The 19,495-nt window shown below is 34.0% G+C and overlaps 1 protein-coding gene across 2 annotated transcripts in view; it reads right to left on the minus strand.

Annotated features, from left to right (window-relative positions):
* The window catches only part of Abca5 (ATP-binding cassette, sub-family A (ABC1), member 5), a 71,502-nt gene that overhangs the window by 45,301 nt on the left and 6,706 nt on the right, over positions 1 to 19,495 (minus strand). For both annotated transcript variants that reach the window (XM_013038023.1, XM_013038022.1), the window contains exons 2-11: positions 15,513 to 15,632; positions 13,911 to 14,115; positions 11,570 to 11,731; positions 9,301 to 9,389; positions 8,197 to 8,426; positions 6,440 to 6,581; positions 4,965 to 5,153; positions 3,168 to 3,315; positions 1,958 to 2,126; positions 446 to 504 (exon numbers count right to left, since the gene is read on the minus strand). In XM_013038023.1, the coding sequence (XP_012893477.1) occupies positions 446 to 504; positions 1,958 to 2,126; positions 3,168 to 3,315; positions 4,965 to 5,153; positions 6,440 to 6,581; positions 8,197 to 8,426; positions 9,301 to 9,389; positions 11,570 to 11,731; positions 13,911 to 14,115; positions 15,513 to 15,614 (1,495 nt within the window). In that variant the 5' untranslated portion in view covers positions 15,615 to 15,632. The remainder of the gene's footprint in view (positions 1 to 445; positions 505 to 1,957; positions 2,127 to 3,167; positions 3,316 to 4,964; positions 5,154 to 6,439; positions 6,582 to 8,196; positions 8,427 to 9,300; positions 9,390 to 11,569; positions 11,732 to 13,910; positions 14,116 to 15,512; positions 15,633 to 19,495) is intronic.

A 19,495-nucleotide genomic window follows, 5' to 3' on the forward strand; every position in this document is an offset into this window, starting at 1 on the left:
GGGCTGGGAAGGTGGCTCAGTGGTAGAGCGCTTGCCTTGCATGCCTGAGGCCCTGGGTTCGATTCCTCAGCACCACATAAGCATAAAGAAAAAAGCCAGAAGTGGCACTGTGGCTCAAGTGGTAGCGCGCTAGCCTTGAGCTGAAGAGCTGAGGGACAGTGCTCAGGCCCAGAGTTCAGGCCCCACGACCGGACCCCCCCAAAAAAAAAGAAGAGGAAACTAACATGTTTACAAATGCATGGTAATAAAACAAAAAAGGACACAAACTTGTTCCAACTGTTGGGTATTTTGTTTATCTTAAGCAATGCTACCTTTTGTGGATTTTTTCAAATTGTAAGTTTTATTATGAATCCTAATCACAAAAACAGATGGATGAGAGAAATTATGGCAAAGAAGTTTAAATTTCCCAACAACTATGCAAACTCTAATACTATGGACTACTTACTTCTCAAGGCCTCAACATTTTCACTTTTCCTTCGGTATGTCTTCTGAATACCACTTATTCTGAAAAACATAGTTTTCTACTGAAAATATTTAATGAAATTTATAAGTATGTGCTTACATGCATATTTCTATAAAAGCTAATTTTTTATTTTAAAATGTATTTTATAACATTTGAAATGGATATATTCCTTAACAACAGGAGGTATGATTTCCTGCACTATTAAGGGAAAAGTTGTATATACCCCTGTTGGGATAGAATAGGTAACTTAAATTTTGTAAAAAAATTATTTTTGGTGTAGAATATATTCTGTGATAAGAATAAACTGGCATTTTATGCCCAAACATAAAAAGGAAAAAAACAACAAAAGAATACTGTCATAATAATAGAAACAATGAAAGTACCTTTCTACTAAAATAATGAACCAAAGAAAATTGATATTATAAAATTTTAAACTATAAAAATAGAACATTCTGTTTTACATGTCATTTGTTCATTTTTCATACAGCACAAACTTCTAAAATTAAGTAATTAGCTCAAGCAATTCCCTCTGTTTAGTTATATATGTGCTATATTAGTTAAAAGAGATAAATCAGATGTCATTTCATATCAACATACATATGTAGCTCCTGGTAAGTGTGAAATGATTGTTTTATTCCATGTTAAACTTATATACATCATTTCTTAACGAAATAATGGTGTGATATGTTAATCAGTTCAAAGTTTATCTTTGAAATGGCAGGTCACTGTCCCACTAATTATTTCTAAAGTATTTTGATGCTTACTTATTCACTTATACACTCTCCTTAAATTAAAAACCACATTATACATCATTTTCCCCAATGTGTCTATTATTTCCTTTCTTTCTACTTTTTATAAAGTTTAGTGGTGACAGTAGTGAATGATATAACAAGAAACAATAATGAATCTCTTTGATTCTTAAAAAGTTATATTCTTTTTTTTTTTTTTGGTTGGTCATGGGGCTTGAACTCTGGGCCTGAAAAGTTATATTCTAATAATATCAGAAACACTAAAAGTCTACAAAATTAACAGAAGGCACTTTGTTATATATGACACTGTTGCATAAATCCAATTATTGAACTGGTTTTTATTTCACTTCAGGCAACCAATAAAAACTTTAAGCAGCCTAATTACATAAATACTGGGTCTTATTTCTCTTAAAATTTTCATTACAGTATTTCAAAATTACCAAGAAACAAATGTAAAAAGCTAAATCTGGTGTAGTTCATTACACCCACAATAAGAGTAACCAAAATGGGTCTTTTCAGAGCATCCAGACCCAACTTTACCCTAAATGGTTTCAAAGAAAGCAATTTAAAAGAAAAGTAGGATAGGAAGTTTGATTTAAGAAGTTGAGCACTAGCTGAGCAAGCAGGCCAAGCAAGTTCAAACAGGCATCTCAATTATCTACTAAATCTAAGATAACATACATACTTACAAACACAGCACTTCCATCAGTTGTTTTTAATATATACACTAAATACTGAATCATACCTTATGGCTTCTTTTCCTACAAATTCTGAAGAAACAGGCTCAACTATTTCACTAAAACTGATATTTCCATTAACATTGCCTTCTGATAACTCTTTATAGTTTCTTTTGCTCTTTGACCAATATGATGGCTTTAGAAAATATAAAGATGATCTCCTTAAGCCAAATTCCCCTGTAAAGTAAAAATGAAAGAATGGATTACAACGAATTAAGTCAGAAATAAAACAAATCATAAATGCAGGAAATGAACTGTAAATTTATTCAGTCTTAATTTTAATATTAAAGGCCACATGGGACTATGAGTTACCATTTGAAATAGGCCTAAGAGCAGGACACCAGTGCCTCCCACTTGTAATCCTAGACACCTAGGAGACTGAGGATCAAAGATGAAAGCCAACTTGGGCAGAAATATCCTCACAACTCTCATCTCCAATTACCCAATGAAAAGCCAGAACTAAAGGATGACTCAAGTGGCAGAATGCTAGCTGTTTTAAGAAACAGAAACAAGCAAAGGTAAGGCCCTGAATTTGAGCCCTAAATACTGACACACACACACACAAAAAAAAAAAAAAAACCAAGTCTAGGATATAGAAAAAAGAAATTAGGAATTTAAAGAAAAAAAAGGAGATGTTAAATATTATACAGGCATAGTAAGAAATGAGGGGAAGCAGTAGAAGTTACTCGAGTACTACACAGTTTTAGACCTGAGAGGGCAAAACAATAAAATACTTCAGTTTAAAAAAATTGACATAAACCACACACAGGTGGCTCATGCCTGTAATCCTAGATACTCAGGAGGCCGAGATCTGAAGATGCTGGTTCAAAGCCAGCCCTGGCAGGAAAGTCCTTGTCTCCAATTAACCACCATAAAACCAAAAGTGATGATGTGACTCAAGTGGTAGAATGCTGGCCTTGAGCTGAAGAGCTCAGGGACAAAGCACAGGCCCAGAGTTCAAGCCTCAGGACCAACCCTCCCCCTCCCCCCCCAAAAAAACTGATATAGAGAAACACCGGGTTAAGAAATTCATCTAGGACCTTGAGGTTTTTGAAATAAGATTTTCTACAGTTAGTTATACAGTCTCCTTAAGTTCACTAGTGGCTAAGATTTAAGGTATAAAATATAAATATTTAAAATTAAATAAAGTTCACTATTTGGGGAAAAAAGTCCCTAACACTCTTTAAAATAAAATCCAATTAATAACCTACTACATACCTGGAATGACTTGATCAAGATAGACAGCCAGAAGAACATAGAAAATGCTATTAAGTGCTAGCATGATCATAGTAATAATTAGGGGATATGGGCCTTCAGTCAAATTAGAAAATAAAGCACCTTCATTAAAGTCTTCTAAATGCATGACCTGAGAAACAGAAACAGCAATTTTATTACATAAAGATAATTAAAACAAGCAAAAGCTAATAGTACTTAGTATAACTCACTGTATCATAACCAGAGTGATAGGAACTAAACTGTGCCTTTTGACAGATTAGCAATATGAATTTATTAAAAAATAATAGATTACATCAAACTGAAGTTTATCATAACAACTCCTTTCAAGCATTATTTTCATTCTCTTAAAATTATATACATCAATGTCTGGGAATTTAATTCTAATTCAATGACTAGTATGAAATAAAAGTATGATGTTAGCATTACTGTTTACTTATGTAAGGAAAAGGGTTGTAGCCACATAGGAATCAAGTAAATTGAGTATTAGAGGATAAAATTATGGTTAGCATCACCCCAGATTTGAAAAAAGAAAGGTCATATGCTTAACTATCCCCTTCAACACTGTAATTACTGACATGTTCATTATAAATATATGTGAAGTAGAGAGAAATGTTATGGAGTTAAGGCCTCAATTAGATCCTTGCTCTGCTATATGTGAATTTTAATTACACCACCCTAAATGTTAATCTTTCCATCTAACAAATGGAGATGGTATTAATGATACTGATAGGCCCTCTTAAGGAAAAGCTACGACTCTAAAATCAACTTTTCCAAGAAAGGGGGCATTTCTTTCAAAATGGGTAACAATAGCTTTTAGTCTTCAAATAATTAAGAAAATTTGATAGTCTATCTTAAATTAGTCTCACATTGCTTTTTGGTGTTTTGGCCAAGATCAAGTATTAATTTTGTCTTACAAACCAAAATATTCTATCAAACCAACCAGCATAAATAAATCTCAGAAACTGTAGCCAGGCACCAATGGCTAACACCTGTAATCTTAGCTACTCAGTAGGCTGATATCTGAGGATCATGGTTTAAAGCCACTCTGGGGAAGAAAGCCCAAAAGACTGTTAACTCTAATTAACCACCAAAAAGCTGGAAGTGGAGCTGTGGCTCATGTGGTTAAGTGTTAGCCCCCCCAAAAACACAAAAAAACGTAAGTGCTCAGGCACTGCACTAAACTCAGTGCTCAGGTTCAAGTACCAGAAGCAGCACAAAAAAGTAAATGAATAAAAACCATATTTTCCTCTTCGTATGTTAGCCAAATTTAAGTTCTACTATATAAAAGTTTCTCATGTGATTTTTTTTTACTTAGAAGCTAACTGAACCTACTAGGAGAAATAAATATCAGATTACAAATCTATTATTTAGATGAATGACAATTCTATGAGGCTTAGACCAATAAATACACCAGGCCTTGATATTTCACTAGTATACTTGCAACAAATTTGCTCTGCTCCATACAGGCATCATCTGAGAAAAATGTATAAATGGTAGCAATGGAGCAATCTTAAGTGAATGGCTTCTAACAGACCAAGTAATTACACTACAATCGGTTACTAAAATGCAGTAAATAGTTAACTTACAAATAAAACATTTGAGAATTTAAAATTGGAGAAATTATAAATAAAATCTGATATAAAATGCACTCTACTACATTTCATTCTTGTGTTGAATTTTAATTTACTTTTTGCAAATCAAAGGCAATATTTATGATAGTATGTTACATCAAACTGAAAGAAAATAGTTGGTAAATACGTGATCAATGTTAATACCTACCTGTGCAATACCAATCAAAAAAGTACACTGACAGAATGGACTTAAAAGCCAAACTAACGACTTTGGAAAACTTTCCATCAGGACTATCAAAAGCCCAATAAATCCAAAAGCCACAGTGACAAAAAATTCAACTATTCCCACATGTTTTGATTTTTTAAAAAGTGGTGTCAGCATTAAAGCAAAAAATACCTGTAAAACATAAACATTAAAGTTAATGCATGTTCATATACACTGATATGAAAACAAAACTAAATTTTGCTCATGAAATAAGTTATTTTTATTAAAATATATGTCATACACATGTCTAGGGAACAGAGAAAGAATGATTTATTCTAATTAAAATATAATATATGCATATCTGAAATACTATGGTAAAGTCCCTTGGTGCACCTAATACACACTCACATGCAATAAATAAAAATGACAGGAAAGTAAAACAAGGCTCTATAGGTGGGCAGCTATCAGCGAAAGAGGGAAGGATAAAAGGAGAGGGGAATGAGTATAAATGTGGTCAAAATATTTTATATGAAAACAGAACAATAATAACTGTTGAAATTGCTTTCAAGGGGAAAAGCAGGGGAAGAGGGAGAGTGATAGATGAGGTGAGTTTGATTAGTATGCATGGTGTCCATGTATGGAGATGTCACAGTGAAATCCTCCCTTGTACAACTAATATATGTAAGATTTTATTTTCATGTAAGTAATGATATCACTTATTTTTTGTAAACTAACAAATATTAAAGATAGCAAGTATGACTAGACCTATACTGTAGAAACCATAACAAGCCATGTGATTCTGCAGTTAAATACGTGACAACAATAAATAAGCTTTTAAAGACAAGATCCATTTTTAAACTCAACATAATTATATTAAAGGTACATGAAGGGTTTTTTTGTAATTTATCATTTTAAAGAGCAGTGGTAATAGTCAAAACAATCACCAACTTTCACAACAGGCACATAAACAAACTAAACCCAAGGAGAGAGGAATGTACTGACAACACACAGGTTAGTCATTTATTCAGCCTATGCAAATCAATGTTAAGACTAAGTGCTACATTTACAAAAACATCTTTAGTCGCTCTATACCACAACCTAACTGGAAACAGAATTTCACAAAGACAAAAAAGTAAAAAGGTGCAATAGTGTTAGACAATCTTAAACAAGTAATTATGTAATAACAGTCTTATGTAACATAAACACAAGTTAAATTTAAACTTGAGACTACTTTATTTATAACTTTTCTAAAACTATGGAAGTACAATGATGTTATACCATCTATTATTATTTATCAACAACTTAGTAACAATATATCTTTGGTGGGAAATTGGTAGTCTGCAAAAAAAAAAAAAAAAACTTGGCTATATTGCCAAGTATTTAACATTCAATTCCTTCACTGCCATTACAAGTTAAAATATTTACAGAGGCTGTGTAACTAATGTAAGCTAATGTAAAAATACTGAAAAAACACTTACAGAGGATAATCCATATAAGAAAAAGAGTAGAAATATTACAAAGCTGCTACTTTGAGGAAATAATGAAGAAGCTGTTGCAATGACTGACATTAGAAGGGACATAAGGAAAATCAAGCTTGTATACAGAAGCACCCAGGAAAGCCTAAAATGAGAATGCAAACACCATTTATAAACAAATGTACAGGCATTAATAGTTTAAAAAAATCATTCCAAATGAAACTTCAAATTTTAACCATCTTATTAATAAAGTCAAGTATATTTCTATTTTATGTATTGAAAATTAACACTTCTAATTAATTACAAATGTAGTTTATATAAAATTTTTATATAAAAAACTAATCAATTCAGAGTAACATCATATCTTTCAGAACCAAAATAATTTTTAAAACTTAGTAGAAATTCATGATTAAGTTATATCTTCTCAAAAATCCAATAGTGATTATCTCTGATTTGCTTAATATGCAGTTTTAATGAGTCAGTGTAATGACATTTCTTAAGGGATATGCTCTAATTAAATTTCTGATGCCTTTTTCTATTGTAATCAATACAAGCTCTTTGCAAATCAATGATATAATTACTATTTTTACACAATGTTCGTAAGGGTATGATCAACAAGCACAATAACAGAGACATTATTTTATCCCAAGATTCCTCTTAAAATCAGAAATCAATGGAATTGCTACAGCATTTAATGTAATTTTATCTTTTGCATTATGGTTGAATGTACAATATCATAAAGTCAATTAGAGTTAAAAACAAGCAAATTAACAAAATTGAATATATTTTACAGAGGCAAAATTTGGGTGTTTGACAGACTGATTTGCCTAAATTCATCCAGCTATTTCCCCACAATGTAATAATGTAATGCATCTTAACATCAATCACTTCCAAAATTAAGAAAAGAAAGCTGCCCCCAAAGCAAAGAAAATGTATTGTACACAGTATCTCATTATATAAAGTGCTATTATTATTAGATTAGGCCGAGTACAATTGTTTTCAAATAATTTAAAACAATAACATACATATATTAACCTTCCCTTCAAATGAGCTTAAAATAATTTTTTGGTGTTTTTTTTTCTTTTTCCCATTTGGATACAGGCTGACCTGAAACACTCAGTCCTCATGCCTTAGTGCTGGGCTTACAGGTGTAAATCACCACACCTAGCTTAAAACAAATTTCCTTATTATGTAGCCTGAAAAAATAAGGAATCTATACTTAGAAATATTTATAAATGTGTCTATAAAATTGTCATTGTACAAAAACAATGTTAAAGCTTACAAACTTGTTTCACATGTCTGCTCTACAAATTACTTATATAATCTTTATCTTCATTTATCAAAAAGAGCCTCTGGAGAAATGTCCAGAAATTATTTATGACTTTTGAAGTATATAATTGCCCAGTATCATGAATACACTATTTATCAGGGAAGGAGATAATCAGCCAATCTCTAGCTTTCTCTAATCTCCTACCTTCAGAGCAATGAAGCAATAAAATATACAGAACATGTTCCATAAGTTCAAACAAAAATATGAAACAAAATTTAAAGGTACTGTTAAATGCTCCACATTCTTTTCTGTATTAAAACAAACCAACTGGGAGCTAAAGGTTATTGACTAATCTCAAATTTCAACATAAAGGCAATCACTAAGAAAACAGCACCTCATCAATAGACTGATAAAAGTAAAACTCTGAAGACCTATAAGGTATTTAATATAATTATAAATTATAGTGAATAATAAGCCTTTGATAACATACCAAAAGGCAGTGTCATGAAGTCCCATTATCTTTAAAAATTCCTTTAACTTTTTTTCTTTTTCTGCTACAATATGAATTGCCAAGAAGTAACCAAAAGGTGAAAATGCAATAACCAGGTATATTAAAATGACTCCTCGGGGAAAGGTGTCTATTTCTATAACAGCAGTTTCCCCCATAATAATAGCTTTAGTGGACTCCAGCTCTTTCCAAATAGAAACATTGGTCTTCAACTGTAATGAGAAAATATAAAAACAATCACTTCATTCTGACAGCAGCCTCTAATAAAATGCAACAATTATACTTTTAAATTTAGCAAATGTACAAATAAAAGCCTCAAAAAGTATTTATTTGAAATAAAGTGATTAGTAGAATATCATGAATCAAAGTAGAATACTGCTTTTAATTCATTTTAGAAATATATGATAAAGTCTACAGTTGGTGAATATATAAAATTCTAATTAAATAATTTGCCAAGGAAAATAAAACTCACATTATTTTATCTTAGACAATTATCAGCATCCCAAGTAATCCAGACAATGTTTTAAAAAAACATTTTAAAAATCCATGCAAACAGCACATACATATAGAGAGAATCATACAAACTACTTATGCTGCATGAACTTCTAACATTCAAGTGAAAGCCTCAATTGAAATTTGTATTGCCTATTCATCCAATGCAGGGCTGGGATGTAGCTCCGTGGCAAAGCACTTGCCTAGCAAGTGCAACGTCCTGGGTTCAATCCCCAGTACCAAAAATGAAAAGACAAAAAAAAAAAAGCCCAATGTAGTCTGAGTTTAAATACTAGTCTTGGGCCAACATACTCTTAAGTGCTACAATACCATCAATGTAAAACAATTAGTAGTATTCATTATCTCTACTTTGAATTTCTGTACTATGGACACATATCCCTGTATTATAGGGTTGTAAGATATTAAGTGGGTTAATAAACAAGCATAACTTAGAACTAATGTTTAGTAAGTGACAAATAATAAATTAGGATTAAGATAATAAAAACACTCATATTCATTAAGTGGTATGTATTCAAGGAGAAAAGTCTGTAATTACTAGCATATGGTTTGTTTTTCTTCCTTTGCCACTTTTACCTGTATGATGGCAGCATCAATGGATGCCTGTAAAACTGTAAACCCGGAGGACCAGTACTGAGCAGCTTCACATGATTTTGAACAGCCAGCTACAGGGAGAAAAATGTAAGACATAGATTTGGTTCTAACATTGTTGAGAGCTACCAAAGCAGTATAATAAATAAATCTCCATAGGATTAACAAAAACACACTGTTCCCCTTAAAAGGCAAATTGTGTCTCTAATATTCCCAAATTCTTATTTAGAATGCTGAAATAAAATTACATTTTAGAAAAGTATGTAATAATTAATATCCTTTTCCCAGTATACAGCTGGGTATGATGGCTCAAGCCTATATTCTTAGCTATTTGAGAGGCAGAGTAGAGGGGATTACAATCTGAGGCCAGCCCAGGAATAAAGTGATACCTCTGAAAATTAACCAGTGTAAAAAGGTTGACAAGAGTGGCTCAAGTGGCAGAGCACCTACCTAGCAAGTGCCAGGCCCACCAAGCAAAAAAAAACAAAAAAACAATTGAAGGATAGTAAACTAAATAATGACTCCCAAAAATACCAAGTTCTGATCTCTAGTCTCAAAAACACTGCTTTATATGGAAAAAGGATCTGTGCAGATGTAATCAAAATAAGAATTTTGACCTGAGGAAAACATCCTACATTATCTATATAGACCCTAAAAATAAGTCACTAGTGTCTGAACAACAGAGAGGGAAACTTGACATCCACAGAAGAAGAGAAGACAATGTACACAGCAGGGCAGAAAACTGGAGTGTTGCCGCCACAAGCCAAGAAATGCTGGCAGCCACCAGCAGTTGGGAGACACAAAGAAGGTATCATCCCCTGAGCCTCCAAATGGAACATGGCTGGGTCACATCTGTATTTCCCTCAGTGATACTGATTCTGCCTTTTGGGTTCTAGACTATGAGAAAATCAGTTTCTGTTGTTTTAAGCCACTAATTTGTTAAGAAGAGAAAACAAATGTAATTATTTTTGTTGACTCTGCTTGCTAGAAAGATCCTCCTCAATTTAAATTATGTCCTGATAAGCTCAGTATAGGTTGAAAATAGGAAGAAGCATGGCTCACACCTGTAATTCTAGCTATAGAAGGCTGAGCTCTAAGGATTGTGATTCAAAGCTATCCTGAAGAGGGAGATTCTATGTCCAATTAACCATCAAAAAGCTCAAAGTCAAGCTGCGGCTCAATTGGTAGAGAGCCAGCCTTGAGCAAAAAAACTAAGGACAGGAACCAGTTCCTAAGTTCAAGCACACACACACGCACACGCACACACACATGCACACGCACACACACACACATAAATAAATAAATTAGGGTTATGTGGGGAGCAAGGAAGTGGGTGGCGCCTTCGCGCCGGCTCCCCACAGGGTTAAGTAAAAATGCACGTTAATGACATTATCCAAAAAGAAGTGTACTCTTTACCTGACTTATGCAACTGTAACCACTCTGTACATCACCATTATAATAACAATACATTTTAATGCAAAAAATATATATTTTAGAATACTGAATGGTAAATGAATAAATATATAAATTTAGCTATTTAAATAATTACTTGAAATATATCACTTTCTGTTTTAAGATGTCATTTCATAAAGACTTTGTTTCAATGTTCACCATATTCCATACTTAGCACAATGACTTTAGTGTTAATTTAATAAACCTCTTCATAGGTTTAAAATTGAAGATTATTTTCCATGTTCCAAATGTAAAATTAATAAAGTTCACTGGTGGGAGACCCTGAGGTTTTAAACACCTGTACATACCGTAAAGGAAAAGACTTACATAGAAGAAAAAAAATAAAGTCATACACATTTTATATGTTATTAGAAATAACATTTTACATTAAAATAAAATAATTTTACATGACATCTTTGTGTATGCATGTTTTTGTTTTTTTTGTCGGTCATGAGGACTGAACTCTGGGCCTGGATGCTGTCCCTCAGCTCTTCAGCTCAAGGTTAGTGCTCTACCACTTGAGCCACAGAGCGACTTCTGGTTTTCTGAGAGGTTTACTGGAGATAAGAGTCATGGACTTTTCCTGCCTGGACTGGCTTTGAACCAGGATCCCCAGATCTTAGTCTCCTGAGTAGCTAGGATTACAGGTGTGAGCCACCGGCACCGGGCTTGCATAAATGTTTTTGTACTAGAAAGGTTTTCTATCTGAACAGTTGAAGATATCAAAGTTGGATCCTACTCAATTTTGCACATAAACTGAGCAGCAAAAACAAGCACTTAATTAACTTCAATAATTAGTTACCTCTTGAATCCATATAAATGGAAGATACTGGAATCATATCAGGAAAGAAACGAAGCTCATAGGACATTGAGTCTTTAAAAACCACACCTACAAAGTTGCTGGATTTAAAATGACTCGATGCTACCATTTCTTTCTCATTTTCATACTCCTCAGTGATTATGACTATAAAATAAAACAATGCAGTTAACTCATGTTTTCTATGATAGGGTATATTTATTTTATAATTATAGTTAGTAAAAGGATTATTTTGTAAGCACTTTGCTATATTCTCTTCCTTAGAAGATAATTCTTCTAAGAAAATATTTGTAACTTTAAAAATGCAATTTTACAGACACTAAGTTCTCATTTTATACTAATAAATTACATATCAGCATATTATAAGTATTATGAATATAAGGCATAGTGTAAAATACTCATGATCTATTTTATCAAGAGCTTGCTATTTCTTGAATCTCAATGGCTTGTAACAAACTTTACTGTGGAGTAGTTCTGATACCATGTCCACTGTTTACATCCCTGACAGCATGTTTACATGTCTGACAGCAATCACTGTCAGACAAGCTTAAATTTAAGATTTGCAGCAGTAATGAAATGCTTTTGTTTTTCTTTTTGTCAGTCATGGGGCTTGAACTCAGGGACTGGGCATTGTCCCTGAGCTCTTTTGCTCAAGGCTAGCACTCTACTACTTTGAGCCACAGATCTATGCCCATTTTTCTTGCGGCTAATTGGAGATAAGGGTCTCAAGGACTTTCTTGCCCAGGCTGGCTTTGCACCAAGATCCTCAGATTTCAGTCCTGGTGAGTAGTTAGGAGGCATGAGACACCAGTACCCAGCAGAAATAATTTTTTTACTCTCTCTCATCTCCACCCATGAGTTGTGTTGTTCACTTTCTTCCAAGTCCAGTGAGCTCCACTGCTACATTTACCACCCTTTTCCCTTTGTGTTCTGTACCCTACTCACTACTCTCCCAAAGATAAACACTTGAATACATCAAACATAAAGATGACAGAATAAAGATATGAAATTCTTAAAATGACAACTTATCTACCTCAAAGTAAAATTTACAACTTCTTGATAAATATTTTTTAAATATTCCTTCTTATAAAGAAAAAACTTTAATCCTACTCAGAAACTACTTATTTTGTCAACTATACCTTCTCTGAATAAAAATTACCACTTAAGTCCAAATATTCTTTATTCCATTTTAGAAGATAAATTGAGAAAATTCTACACAATCACTCACATTGAGATATTTTTCTATGTGTCTGCTGGTCCTGAGATTCTGTCCTAAAGCTTTTTTCACCCAAGGCTAGCCCTCTACTACTTGAGCTACAGTTCCTCTTCAGGCTTTTTGGTAGGTAGCTCAGCCTCCTGAGTAGCTAGAATTACAGTAGTGAACCACCACCAAAATAGGACATTTTAAAATATTTTCTTGCAGTTTTATTTATAAACAAGTCATGTTTACTCAGGAAATTCCAGAATATGAGGTCTAATGGAAATAACATAACACTGGTTCTTTGTGTTGGCATACAGTAGTGATTTAAATCATTGTCTTAAAAAAAAAAAAGCACATGGAGAAAGACAGTTCTAGGTAGGAAAGCCATAGTCCTAGCCTCCAAAGTTCAATTTTTCTTCAGATTATACCATATGGTCCACAAATAAGCAGAGCAATCTGAAAAGAATACTGTGGTAGGTAGTCTTTACCATAGCTTGTTAATTATTATGAGTTAGAATCAAAAGAAATACTATAGCTTTTATTTTATACATATGTACTTAATGTTTAAATATCCAAGAAATATAACATATAAAAATATAAGATATGTATCACCAAGAACATAAATTTGTGCTTCACAAAAACATCAGGGAGCAGAACTAAATGTTTTAAAATTTTTTGTGAAGCTAGATTTTGGCAAGAGAACATATCTCTCAGGGCCAAGAATATAGTTACAACCAGGCAATGGTGGCTAACACCTGTAATCCTAGCAACTCAGAAGGCTAAGATCTAAGGATCATGGTTCAAAGCCAGCCAGGGCAAGAAAGTTCATGAGACTCTTATTCCAATTAAAAAACAGAAAGCCAGAAGTGGTGCTGTGGCTCAAAGTGGTAGAGTGCTAGCCTTGAGCACAAAAGCTCAGGAACAGTGCCTAAGCCCTGAGTTCAAGCCCTCTGACTAACCAAAAGGAAAAAAAAATATGTGTGTATGTGTGTGTGTGTGTGTGTGTGTGTGTGTGTGTGTGTGTGTATAACTTACTCATAAAGCAAGACAATCATTATTTGAAGAGTTCATGTTATAGATATACACATATTATCTATAAGAAATACATATATAAGATAGAAATACCATCTTGAAGGTGATCTGTAGACACTCTCTGCATGATGTCACTTGTAATATTTGTTACTGGAGTGTATCCAAGAATAAGATTAGAAAGGATAGACTTGTCCATGGGATTAAGTTCTGTATCAGGCACTTCTCCATATTTCTTATTTGGATGCATCATGCTAATTAATATTAACCAAAATAAAAAAAACAGTGGAAAAAGAATTTCCTATAATAAAAGAAATAATGCAATTACAAAGTATAGTTATAAAAGCAAATCAAGGTCTGCAAATAATATAGTACTAAGAAAAAAATCATGAAGAAATTGGTCGTCTTCTATTATATACAAAAGATAAAAGCAATTCTACCCCAAAAGAATTATTATATTGAGCATATCACCAAACTCAATAAGGATATTGCATGAAATTTGCTCTATATTCACTTCTGCTAAGATATTTTAAGATTCAAGTACTCAATAATGTGACATAAAATGTAATATTTAATTATCTTAAATTAATAAAAAAAATAATACAGTAATTCATATTCTGTTAAGAGTAACTTGTAACAACTCTATGGATACCACAAAAACATTTTTATTCAATTCTGAATTAAAAATCATACTTTAGTAATATAATCTGTTGAAATAAAACAAGCAAACTTGTTGGGGTACTAAAAATCTTGGAAGGGTATAAAGAGAGTGGCACTGAGGGTAAAATTGAGTGCAATACAATATAAACATGTGAAGATAAAACAATGAAATCCCCTCTCCTGCCCCATGTAATTGATGTAAGCCAACAAAATGCTTTTTAAACAACAAGCAACAATACCTAAATTTGTACTACTGAAACTATATTCAATTAAGTTCTATGGTCACTTTTGGTAGGGATGAACTCCATTTACCTCATTATTTAATTGTTCTGCTGATTTCAGGGAAGACAAACAATTTATTTCTGACCTTTGACATTATTACAAGCTGGTTTACTAGAGTTCTTACTTTGTTTTACCCAAAGCAATCCATGCTGGGGTACAGATTTGTCATGCCATTTTAGTATTCTTAGACAACTCAATCCAGAAACCATAAAAGGTACAATGCATAAAATTGTGGAATGAAGCCAGGTGCTGGTGGCTCACACTGATAATCCTAGCTACTCAGGAGGCTGAGATTTGAGGAACACGGTTCAAAGCCATCCTGGACAGAAAAGTCTATGAGACTGTTATGCCAACAAACTACTCAGAAAAAGCTGGAAGTGATGCTGTGGTTCAAATGGTAGAGCACTAGCTTTGAGAAAAAGAAACTTGGACAGTGCCCAGGCTCTGAGTTCAAGCCCAGGGACTGGCAAAAAAAAAGCGGGGGGAGGGAAGGGAATGAGACAAAGGTATGTGAATGCTGAGAAATATATCTAGGATTCAAAATTAAGTACTGATAAAAGAAATTAAATTTAGTAACCATTAATAAAAATCTAACATTGGAAAATGGGTAATTCAATGACTTTTCCCACATTAGTATAATGAACACAATTAGCTTTACAAGCAAATTAAACAAAGCAATTAATTTGTAATAAACAATTTAGACAGCAAAACTGATCAACTACAAGTAGGCATAAAAAAAATAGTATTCTGACTTACCTGAACACTACTTTTTTTAGTCCTACATTTAATTAGATAGTTCTTCAGTAGAAGTGTTCTGGTCTGTCTCCAAACTCCAACCTCCCTAATTGCAGTGGCCATGTTTTCTGGATCAGCCTACTAAAAAACAAACAAAAACAAAAACAAAACAGCTTTAAGCCATATAGTAAATCACATATTCTTTTTAATGGCAATAATACACAAATGCTCCGGTCCCAAATAAGATGAAGTTAAGCATATTGTAAGCTCCCTCTCTTCCCTGGACAGGTGCATTGAACAGCTATTTAACAACTATCAAAAGAAAATAACTGTGTGAGAAAAAAAAAAGCAAAGCCAGGCACTGTTGGCTCACACTGAAATACTAACTACTCAGGAGACTCAGATCTGAGGATCGTGGTTCAAAGCCAGCCCAGGCAGAACAGTCTTGAGACTCTTATGTCCAATTCATACCAGAGTGTCACTGTGGCTCCAACTCGTAGAATAGCACAGGGACAGCACCTGGCCCTAATTCAAGCCCACAACATCATCATCATCATCATCAACAACAACAACAACAGAAAGAAAGAAAGAAAGAAAGAGAGAGAGAGAAAGACCAGAACTGAAATTCCACCATATCAGCAGTGAGCTTACAGACTATTTGTCTTTGGTAACTCTAAAACTAAACATATAAGTGGACAACAGAACAGAGATAAACTCTATGTCTAAGATGAGGATTGAGAAAGTTTGTCTTAATACTCAATGAGAATTCAGAAATATCAAATCATTTTTTTCATTGTTTTTTTCCTGTGTCTGTATCACTAAGCAATCTTGATGGCAGTATCGGACTACAGTAACTGAAAGCCCAATTAATGCAGACTAAATTCTGAGGCAAAAGCACCTTCTCTCTCCATTTGGTGGAGCTATGGCTCCAAGAGCTGGGCTAATTTCCATTCTTTTCTCAACTACCATTCTTTTTTCTCTACCTCCTGCCATTGGGCCCCGAGTATGATAGTTGTAGATATATATAGTCATATGTGGCACAATGGGACTTTGTGGCTGGAGAAAAGAAACAACAACTATAGGGAAAGACAGTTCAAGGGAGATCAAGAGAAAAGATGAGCTCAGGAATGCACTAGAAAAAAAAAAAGTTAAGCCAGGCTTACTCTTGTAATCCTAGCTACTCAGGAGGCTGAGGATCCAGGTTCAAAGCCTGCCAGGGCAGAAAAGTCCATGAGACTCTTATCTCCAAAAACCACCAGGAAGTGGCCCTGTGGTAGAGCACTCACCTTGAGCTGAATTGCTGAGGGATAGCACCCAGGCCCAGAGTCCACGCCTCACAACTGACCAAAAAAAAAAAAAGGTTATTATCTTCTAAATTAACACCAAGGACTGTGAAGGTGGCTTAGTGGTAGAGTGCTTGTCTTGCATGTATGAGGCCCTGGGTTCGATTCCTCAGTACCACATAAGCAAGAAGAAACAAGCCAGAAGTAGTGCTGTGGCCCTTGATAACTCTTCCTCTTTTAAAACAAGGACAAGGCATTCCAATGTTATTGACCCTCTGCACACAGATAAACATACAAATTTTTAGAGACAGTTTGGGTTATCCAAGAAATTAAATATAATTAAACTTTGAATGATCATTTTTCATTTTTTTTGTCAGTTGTGGGGCCTGAACTCTGGGCCTGGGTACTGTCCCTCAGCTCTTCAGCTGTAGACTAGCACTCTACCACTTGAGCCTCAGCCCCACTTCCAGTTTTGTTTTGTTTTGTTTTGTTTTTGCTTATGTGGTGCTGAGGAATCGAACCGAGGGTCTCATGCATACAAGGCAAGCACTCTACCACTGAGCCACAGTCCCAGCCCCTGATCATTCTCTTTATACACACAGAAAAATAAAATACTAGAAGACTAGAAAGGTAATGGGATTACAAGCACTTTTACTCTTCATGTTTTTCTAGATTTTACTTTTATAAATATTAATAGACTGTAAAAATATTGTAATGTGAATATTAAGTGAATAAATTTTAACTAGCAAAACAAAAACAATTTAGAATGCATTGATAATCATCTCTAGGGCAAAAGAGAAAGGGAAGAAGAAATACCTCACTCATCCAAACATGATTTGCTACCAAACAAACACAGAAACACTAGCATGATCTTTCTCAAGTTACCTGCCAAAACACAATGATTTAGTAGATACCACTAAATTATTCATTCAAATTGAATGCTGAATGTTTGATTTTTAGCAACCAGGTCTGTCCCTTGAAGAGTATCTGACAGATTCACAATATTTGTTCTTCCTTGAGACTCAGATTAGAATCTCTAATGGCTTTGTCTGAAGCTTATAAACCTACCCACTTAATCCCTAGTTGGTGTCTTTTCAATAAAACCAAACTAAATTCTATTTCCCATACACTACCTGACACACAAATTATCACTGCCATCACCACCACTTCTCTGGATTTATATTGGCTAAAGTTCTCCTTAGCAGTATGGAATTTTTAATTAAGAAACTCAAGCTGGGCACTTTTGGCTCATGCTTGTAATCCTAGCTACTAAGGAGGCTGAGATCTTAGGATCACGGCTCAAAGCCAGCAATTCAAAGCCAGCCAAGGCAGGAAAGTCTGTCAGACTCTTATCTCCAATAAACCACCAAAAAACAGAAGTGGCACTGTGGGTCAAGTGGTAAAGGGCTCACCTTGAGCTGAAGAGCTCAGGGACAGCACCCAGGCCCAGAGTTCAAGCCCCACAACCAACAAAAACAAACAAACAACAAAAAAAAAACCTCGCAAAACTGGAATCCATAGAAACAGTTTCATTAAAGAAAGTACATTCATTTTTCTCTAATCTTTTCTAGTTAATACTTAAGTGTGCTCAAAACTTGATTTTTCTTCCTTAAGGTAAGTTAAATGCCCTGTTACCATTACACTGTATTTTTATTTTTATGAAGGTAACTAAAATCAGATTTTACTTTTCACAGCTAAAAGCACCTTACCAAACTTAACAAAGTTATACAAAAGCAACAAAGACAGGAATTACCAATTCCTGAAGTGGATATAGAGTAGCTAAGAATATGACCTCTCCAACAAAAGTAAGTAAATTTGACACTAAGTAGTAGCTGTGGAATCTTGAATATATTATTTCACTCTTCTGTTCCTTGATTTGTCATCTGCAAAATAAGAATAATAATTGTACCTACTTTTTTGGGTTGTTAAAATGACTAAAAAAATTAACACATATAACAATGAAATGGTATCTGGTAAATGGCCAGTACACAGGTTAGTCACTACTGTATATAAAATTTGTAATAGTGACAAAGGAATAATAGTGTACATCATATTTATGGGGGAAGAAAAGATGAGAAAAAGGTAATTAGTAAGCTTGAAAATAAAATAACAGACTAACTAGAATAAAACCGCATAAATGAGGTGAATGGCCTCTAAAGTCAAACTTGTGACATAGAATGAAACTGCATGAAGAGAATTCCCCAGAACTGATGGCAAAAAAAAGAAAAAAAATGATGAAGTATGAATTCCATCATACATGTGGGTGAATCCATATTATGAGTGATTTCAACAACTTATGCTTTTATTCAAAAGTATGTCTAATAGTGTGAAAATGTTAACTTTCAAAAACTTAGAGCTATTGACGTTACTTAAAACAAAAACAATAAGTTCAAACAAAAAAAAACTCTTTTGTGGGGGGGGAGGATTGGGTGGGGGGATGGGGGGGGAGGAGGGAAGGGATGGGAAGGGGAAACAAAGGAGGAGGCTACAATGCTTGATAAGAAATGTACTCATGCCAGGCGCTGGTGGCTCACGCCTGTAATCCTATCTACTCAGGAGGCTGAGATCTGAGGATCATGGTTCAAAGCCAGCCAGGGCAAGAAAGTTCATGAGACTCTTATTCCAATTAAAAAACAGAAAGCCAGAAGTGGTGCTGTGGCTCAAAGTGGTAGAGTGCTAGCCTTGAGCACAAAAGCTCAGGAACAGTGCCTAAGCCCTGAG

This window comes from Dipodomys ordii, unplaced genomic scaffold, assembly GCF_000151885.1.
Source record: "Dipodomys ordii isolate 6190 unplaced genomic scaffold, Dord_2.0 Scaffold7, whole genome shotgun sequence".
Classification (NCBI taxonomy): domain Eukaryota; kingdom Metazoa; phylum Chordata; class Mammalia; order Rodentia; family Heteromyidae; genus Dipodomys; species Dipodomys ordii.